General features: G+C 38.8%; 1 protein-coding gene across 1 annotated transcript; it reads left to right on the forward strand.

Annotated features, from left to right (window-relative positions):
* The first annotated feature begins 1,444 nt into the window (after positions 1-1,444).
* Positions 1,445-4,122, forward strand: LOC135537320 (homeobox protein MSH-C-like). The gene is made up of 2 exons (XM_064963527.1): positions 1,445-2,047; positions 2,563-4,122. The coding sequence occupies exons 1-2, from the start codon at positions 1,612-1,614 to the stop codon at positions 2,976-2,978; spliced, it is 852 nt and encodes a 283-aa protein (XP_064819599.1). The 5' UTR covers positions 1,445-1,611; the 3' UTR covers positions 2,979-4,122.
* The last annotated feature ends 4,818 nt before the right edge of the window (positions 4,123-8,940 follow it).

The raw sequence follows: 8,940 nt of genomic DNA on the forward strand, positions 1-8,940 counted from the left end.
ATTATATGGTGTTATTTACTGTGGTATCATGTTGGGAGTGCAGAAGGGTGATGCTTTGGGATGATACACGTCATGAAAGATAGTTGAAGTCAATGACACTGGGGCGAAGTGATGATTTTAGTGAAGGAGAATGTCTGAGAGAATCATTATGTTACAACGCCCCTGAAGGAAACGAGAGACTAAACTTTAAGAGCTTATTTTGCATACTGGTGGCACTTCAATCAAAGGCATTAATGTTCAAATAATATGTGGTCACATAAGGCCTGTGCTGCCACTTTAAAGTGCTACGAAATAATGTTTTGTGATAAGAAACAACTAGGTCTACAAATATGAAATCAGGCCAGGACTACACAGATATTGGAAACTGTCAAGTAAATGTTTTGTTTTTTCTAATATTTAAAGTATTTTTAAAAAGCTGTTAATTGTCCCTTTAAAATGTCTGTTTTTTCTTTTACTTTGTGGAAGGTATTTGATGGCAAATGCCAAATATTCCAACGTTTGTATTTTTGTTTTTAATTCCTCAATGTTCATTTGACTATTTTTTAATTTCAATGTTGCTCGATGTGTATTCTTTCTGTGGGAATATGATCATTTTCAAAAACATTTTTGAAATACTGCCCCTCTTATCACCCGATCAAGTATGTTTGTTCTCTTCTTCCAAGAAATGAAACCGTCTTTAATGTCAGTGGTTGTGCCTCCTTCCTGCAGCTATGCACTGGACTATGAAAAATATTTTGAGGACAACTGGTTAAGTGGAGTTAACCGTTCCCTTTTCTCCCCGAGGTAGCTTCCTTTTTGATCCCGCCGAGGCTGGCGCCTTCCACAACACAACTTGTCTGGCTTATTAAATCGTTTGACCTGAAGAAAAAACGCCTGTTGCTTCTCAACCGAGCCTATTGTAAAACTTTTTTAAAAAAGTCCATGACAGCCTTTAAATTGGCGTAATGCTGTGTGACAAACAGTCATAGCAAATCGATTTATTTCTCCATTATGTCTGTTCATAAATGTTTATATGACTTTTAATATTTTAATGAGTTTCAATTTATTTGTATATTTGTGTATTTCCTTTTTTTTTGTCATTTCTCCTATTGTATTTGAGCCTATTTAATTCTTTAGAAGGATTCCTTTATAACCTTGCATTCTTCTGTATCTTATCACAACGTTCTCGGGTGCGAAATTAATTAATTTAAAGGTTCCAATAAGTGCTCAACTAATGGATGTAAATACTCATGAGGCCTCCCCACTGGTTAATTGCGCTAAAATTGGTCTACTTTGTGTTCCGCGGAGACAAAAAAACCCTTGAGCTATCAATGCACCAGCTCCGCACGGGGTCTGTATGATTAAAACTTCTTGTTGGTTTCAAAGGCCCTCTTGATGTCTCTTGGAAGGCAGAGGGCCAATGGGGACGGAGGAAAGGAGAGCTGGGAACGTCACGAGGCCGAGTTGAGACGATGATTGGACGGCGCGGAGAGGGGAACACGTACTGCCCTTTTATAGACGACCCCATCTAGTGAGTTGAGCTACTGGGCAATATTCTGACAGCGAGGACAGCACCAGACGCTATACTCTCGCAAGCGATTCGATTTTCCTGAGCTGGCCAGGCGGAGGTGTATGGCCCCGTACCCCTTTGAGATGAATCCCGTTGGCCTACCGGGGTCTCCGTCCCACGAGATTAAACTCCACCAGAAAGAACAGTCGGATACGGACTGTGAGGAACTTCAACCCAAAGATATGACAACCGACAAAGGATACAAAAGTAAGACGAGCAGTCTTCCATTCAGCGTCGAATCATTGATTTCCAAGAAAACAACCTGCAGGACTTACTATTCTTCTCCCTCTTCGGATTCGGGTCTCGTTCAACCGAAGCCTGTGGCGGCGGCGGTGCAGATCACCGAACAGTTTTCTCCAAGGACTTTTTACGTTGAGAGGAAAGTTTCCCCGGAAAGCTCGCAGAGCGTGTCGGACTGTCAGAATGACGACAATCAAGATTTTTGTGAGAAAGACCAGAGCACTTGGTTCCAGACTTCATCTTTCTCGACTCCCCCCCGTAAGTCCCTGCTAATTAGGCCAACTATTCCCTATTGTTTGTCTATTATACTAATAATATATAGCAATAGTTTCTCTATTATTAGTCTTATTATTGATGTATTAGATCGTTATTACCTCACATAGTAGATCACATATGTTGTCATCAGTGTGGTCGTGCCTGTCTATCCAAAAATCTCTAGAATTTGCCTCGAAATGTCCCTATATCAGTCTAATAATACAATGTAATTTCAGAGTAGCCTGATAGGTCTAAACTCTGCACCATTAGACAAAGTTTGTCATAGGCCTATTTTTAGAATTGGGAAATTGGTAGGCCTATCCATTAAAAGCCACGGTGCAGGAATAAACCGTATGGCAATGTCCTTAAAATGTATACGTTGTTTGGTGAGACTAATTGTGAAGAAAAAATACGTTTTTTTGTCACATAGGCGCAGTGAAATGTGTTGTTTTAAAGGGTCAGCAGTCCTTGAGTTTTTCATTTAATAACAATACTTTTTAATTTATTTGTCCCTCCAGGAAGCTTAAGTCCACCTCCATGTCCTTTAAGGAAACATAAAAACAACCGAAAACCTCGAACGCCTTTCACTACCTCCCAGCTGCTCGCTCTGGAAAGGAAGTTCCGACAAAAGCAGTACCTCTCCATTGCAGAGCGAGCCGAATTCTCCAACTCCCTCAATTTGACCGAGACCCAGGTCAAAATCTGGTTCCAAAACAGAAGGGCTAAAGCCAAGAGACTTCAGGAGGCCGAGTTGGAAAAGTACAAACTGGCGTCGAAACCCATGCTACCTGCCTTTGCTCTGCCATTCCCCCTGGGAGCGCACATGGGCTCTCCATCTCTCTACGGACATTCTAACGCCTACCCCAGGCCCACGTTACCTGTTCCGGGACTCTTCGGTGGACCTGTCACCTATGGAATGTATTATTTGTCTTGACCTAGATTGTGTATTTACATTTGAGAGAAAATTGTATGTCATTTGTATGTCTTCAAACATGGTTGCAACACTTAACTTTACTCCCTGTCTGAAACATGGATATATATTTTTTTCCAGAAAGGCAAAATTTCCCAGAAAGCCCATAGGCCTATATTTGTCTACGCGACAGAGATCATTTTTAGATATATGTTGTATACGCTCATTAAAGTCAAATAGGCCAATACTTGTGAGACATGTTCTCATGCCTAGATATGCTTAGCCAAATGTTGGCCACATTGTTGATTGAAGGATGGTGATTGCAAGATAATTTTATATCAAAGGCCTGTATGCCTTATTTTGTATATTTCCGATAGCGATTTCTGATAGTTGAGCAATTATCAATGGCCAAGTTGTTAATGCACGTGAGGCCTTAAAACACAACCCGTTTGCCACTTGCAGCTTGTGTAATTGATCACTCGATCTATACATTGTTTTGTATCCATTTCGATTATACACAAAGGGGGGCATTACCATTAAGTTTATGTAATTTAACAGGACTAGACAACGGCAATATCCTCGTGCATAATATATAGCCCTGTGCGCCATGCAACGAAAAAGTACTTAAAAACAGCCTTATTGAAAGTGCCTTCAAATACCAACTAGGCCTATTTTGAGCTCTCGAAAAGCTCACTTGAACTGTAAAATGTCTGTCATTTGTTCAATATTGACGATTTTTCACAGTCAATTGTACGTGCATACAATTATGAAAAATCATGACCAACAGAATTATGCATGTGTACATTTGCCGCATTTCTTTCCAGTTGCAAGCTCTGTAAATCCGGTTTATTTTCATGGTGTGAAATATTACTTTAGAAAACAAATGTGCATAAACGATTTGTACTTTTTCACTATGAGAGGCCTTAAGACCAATTACAAATGGGATATTTGTATGATATAAAATTGATTTTATTTTCAAGAAATATAAATAATATCATTGTAAATAGTGTTCACGTGTCCTGCAACTCTGATGGAAGAAGGCGCAGGAATATTGATATTTATTAAATATCTCTGTATCTGTACTGTGTACATACATGGTCTTATTTTAATTATTCACTTATACCTGTAAAAACTGAGCTCAGTAAATAAACATTATAATTTAAACTTCTGTTGAAATGCTTTTGTCTCGGTCAATAAACACTGATTACACGTATTACACCACACGGTGAACATCAAGATTGAAAGGGAAAATTGACTTGACAGGAACCAATGTAGGTCTACATTTTCTCCTCTTTTTCTCTTCATTTGAAATGTGAGAACAATTTCTAATTTCAAGGTTCAGTATTTAGCATCTATTTTGAATAAAATGTGTATAATTCGTTCATCTATGACGACTGAAATGGTAAATTGCTACAACAAAAACGGCAAAAAAGTTTTCTTGATACTTGCAATGTTTAAACGAACAATATCCTTAGGCTATATATGTTTCTTAACTATTTAATTGTTGTGCGAATTAGGTCTACTTTGACAAGAAAAACGGAAATTATAGGCTACCTTCACAAGACTAGACTTGTGCGGCTGTTGTAATATGCCCATCACTACCACCATAATCATACACTTTCATAAGATTTTTCCTTGATATATTGTTTTATTTGTGTCTTGTGGCCATTTGATAAGCTAAACGGTAGTTGAAACTACCAATGACGTTTGGATGCTATGATTGTTTTATTCATCTCTGTCATATTAAACACAATAACATTAGATTTCAACCACTATTATTCAATGTATTTCTTAATTGCACATTAACCGTTGTATCATCAATGACCAAGCATTTCGTATAGGCCTACTCAACAAGTGTTGATATGTCTTAATTTCTCCCATGGTGGTTTAGGCTACAGTTTTGGAATGATATGGCATTTTTCACCACCAAGTAGCCTAGGGAACTTTAGCGAAATTGGGAGGATGTTCAGTATTTCTGAAATATGACAATCTCCAAGAAACCCGTCGTGATTCTGGAGTAGTGCGTAAGGGTCCTCATGTTGGAACCACCTCACACTCCAACACGGTAGTAGGCGATATACACTCATTATTTGTTTCCCGACCAATGGCTGCACCAAAGAAATAGAAGCACTTCCACAGTTGCGCAGTGTGGGTAAACACATGGACGTGTTCGAGGTATTTTGTCAATTCAAGTATTGTAAATAAAACGTTTTTGAAGCCATGTCATTTCTGGAAATATTATACCATGCAATGTGTGCTTGTCCTGCACGGCATATAATTATAACATTTTCCACACGTAGGCGTTCGTCTGAAATCTCATGTTTTTGCATTCCGACCATGGCTGTAATATTGGTATTTACAACTTGCAAGGTTGTCGAACGTTTAGTTTGCAGAGTTAGCATTGAAAATGCATTTAAGTTTTACATTAGTGCTTGCAATGATTAAACAGCGTTTTGCTCACCTGCAGAAGAAATATACAAGCGTTGGCATGCTTGTACAATTCAAGACATGTGGCTGTTTCGAGTGTCACCACATTGTTTCTTGACAGCAGTACAGAAATGGCAGCTTGGCAAACCCAATAGCAATACCCAACTGAATCCATCATGTGTCTTGGCATTTCTCCTGGGTAAATCCATTTGAATTCGGTCACTTTGACAGCACCGACAGCATTTGTCCATGGTAGAAGCGGTCAGAAAGTGACTTTTTGGACCGGAATGCCACAGAAAGTGACTTTTTGGACCGGAATGCCAAAACATTCAGGAGATAAAGGTACTCGAAGTTGACTCATTTTGCATACCTTACCACATACCATGAGACATCCATGTCGTCATCACTGGAAAAGATAAACGGTTGAGTTTAATATAATTTAAAAGCTTGCAAACGGTGTTGTCAAAATGTTTTTTTTTTATATATAAAAATTGACATTTTAACCTTTAACGTCAATTATCTAAAAACTCATTAACTCTTGATATTTTTCATATTCCCATATGTTGTAGCTTAAACCCCACTTTACATCATTTGGTGTGTTTGTGATGTGCCGGCCATGGTTTGAGACACAGCATACTCTTGAGTACAGGGTGGGTGTCATTTCAATCATAGAAAAAAGAAAGGTAAAAAAATTGGGTAAAAATAAATAAATTGTACTCCCATTTTAGTACATTTATCAGCCAAAGCATGACACCCACACTGTATTCAAGAGCATGTTTTGTCTCAATCGATGGCGGGCACAACACTAAAACCTCAGATGATGTAATAGGCTCTAAGCTACAACATATTAAAATATGTCTAAACTACATCTATTTTTGGACTTAGAAATTATTGATATGCACCCATTGATCCTTGAAGAATAGAACTTATAAATGCCTCATGAGCTTAATTCAACTGTTGTACCCCTTCAGAACCCAAAATATTAGATTGTTTTACAAAGAAAATGTCAACAAACACTATATAGACTCAAAACATGGTTAAAAGTATCATTCGGATATCATGGATGTTGCCTGTTCATGCCCTCTGTTCCTGTGTGTGGATGATTCTGCCATTAGAATAAGGAGACTGTTGAAAAACCCTAAGCAGCCAACTGCCTAAAGTCAGTAAGTGGTTATCTGACAACAGACTCTCTGCATTTAGGCAAGAGAGAATGTATCCTGTTTGGTTGCAAACACAAAGTGAGACAATCTTCCAACTTCTCAGTCAAGTGTAATGGTGTAGCGGTGAGGGAAAGATGCTATGTTACATACTTGGTATGTAAACTGGACCAACACATGACAGGTGAACTAATGGTTGTGAAGGTCATTATAAAAGGTTTACTCCAGGACAAAGTGTTTTGGCAAAAGTAGCCATGTTTCTGGATACGGAGACTATGAGGAACTTGACAACATCTCCGATCCAGTGCCACTATGACTATGCTTGTATCTTATGGTTCAAGCTTCAAACGGCCCAAAACAAACGAATGAAAATTATCCTCGAGCTCAGCTGTAGGACGCACATTGGTCCTAATCGTTTCAGGAAACTGAACTGGCTACCGGTTTATCTCTGGGTGGTACAGATCGAACTGTTGATGGTTTTTAAAGTTATATGTTAGACTAGTAACCCAAAGGTCGCAAGATCGAATCCCCGAGCTGACAAGTTACAAATCTGTCCGTTCCGCCCTTGAACAAGGCAGTTAACTCACTGTTCCAAGGCCGTCATTGAAAATAAGAATTTGTTCTTAACTGACTTGCCTAGTTAAATAAAGGTACAATAAAAACATTTCAAATACATGACCATGCCCCCGGTTACATGTCTGGTTATTTTAATTTCATTAGATGACCTCTATACCAGGCAGTGTGTCGGAGGAAAAGGAAGGCCCTAAAAATTGTCAAAGACTCCAGCCATCCTAGTCGTAGACTTCTCTCTGCTACCGCACGGCAAGCGGTACCGGAGCGCCAAGTCTAGGTCCAAATAGCTTCTTATATAAGACTCCTGAACAGCTAATCAAATGGCTACCCGGAATATTTTCATTGCACCCCCCCCCCCCCCTTTACGCTGCTGCTACTCTCTGTTTATTATCTATGCATAGTCACTTTAACTCTACCTACATGTACATATTACCTCAATTACCTCGACTAACATGTGCCCCCAGTACATACTGGTACCCCCTGTAGATAGCCTCTCTACTGCTATTTTACTGCTGCTCTTTAATTATTTGTTATTTTGATTTTTACTTAACACATATGTTTCTTAAAACTGCATTGTTGGTTAAGAGGTGATGAGTAAGCATTTCACTGTAAGGTCTACACCTGTTGTATTCGGCGCATGTGACAAATACAATTTCAATTGATTTGACTCTCGTAGCCAGCACACCAAAGCCAATGTGGCCAATATCAGACCGCTGCGCTATAGGAGCATGTCTGGAAAAAGCTATTTCCTTAACACTGGTGCAGAGGAATGGAATGGTGTACCAAACCATATAATATCAATTTCTACGTTCAAAGTCCCTAAGATACACCTTAAGAAATGGTTTATGGGAAAAATGTTTTAAAACTGCACAGGCTTAAAGAAAGTATAATTGTTTTCAATGAACGTTACATGGTCATCTATTTAATTCATTTACGGTTTCGTCCCTATTTATGAGATGTATTTTGTTTCCATGTTATAACGTTGTGTATATTTTGTTTTCATGTATTTTCATGAGGACCACAATGGAAATACGTTTAAACTTTTTGTGTCAATCCTCAGTGATTTTAATGGCATGGTACTGTATCTACACGTGTGGTTGTATTGTGTTTTAAAATGGTCAAATACACCAATGGGAAAATGTGTGTGGAAGGTCTCGTTCAAATCAAAAGATGTGCGGGCATAAAGTCAAATGGATTTACCCTCCTTTGCTGCTACTCTTTGTTATTATCTATGCATAGCCACTTTAATAACTCTACCTACATGTATATAATTACCTCAACACCAGTGCCCCCGCACATTGACACACTGACTCTGTACGGATACCCTCTGTATATAGCCCCGCTATTGTTATTTACTGCGGCGCTTTAATTATTTGTTATTCTTATCTCTTACTTTTTGTCTGTATTTTCTTAAAACTGCATTGTCGGGTAAGGGCTTGTAAGTGAGCATTTCACTGTTGTATTCGGCGCATGTGACAAATAACATTTGATTTGATTTGAAGATGCGTAGCGATGCCATCTCTGCCAAGTCAGTGGCACTCATTTACCAAATACTTTCAAATACAATATTAGACAAAGAATATCAACTCCCGTAATTGTATACTTTATACATGATCTAATAGCAATATTTTATTTAATAGCAATATTGGACCAATGGGGCAATGGACTCGTGTATCTGTTCGATTATGGCTGTGAGCGCACAGTCAACGCCATTGAGGCCATCTCCATTATCTTCTACTACCACTATGAGTTGGTAAACAAACTGAATGGTTGCACACTGCCACCTGGATGTGTTGTTTGAACAGATATAAAGCCAAGGGGTTGGCGAT

Source organism: Oncorhynchus masou, chromosome 5, assembly GCF_036934945.1.
Source record: "Oncorhynchus masou masou isolate Uvic2021 chromosome 5, UVic_Omas_1.1, whole genome shotgun sequence".
In the NCBI taxonomy this organism is placed as follows: domain Eukaryota; kingdom Metazoa; phylum Chordata; class Actinopteri; order Salmoniformes; family Salmonidae; genus Oncorhynchus; species Oncorhynchus masou.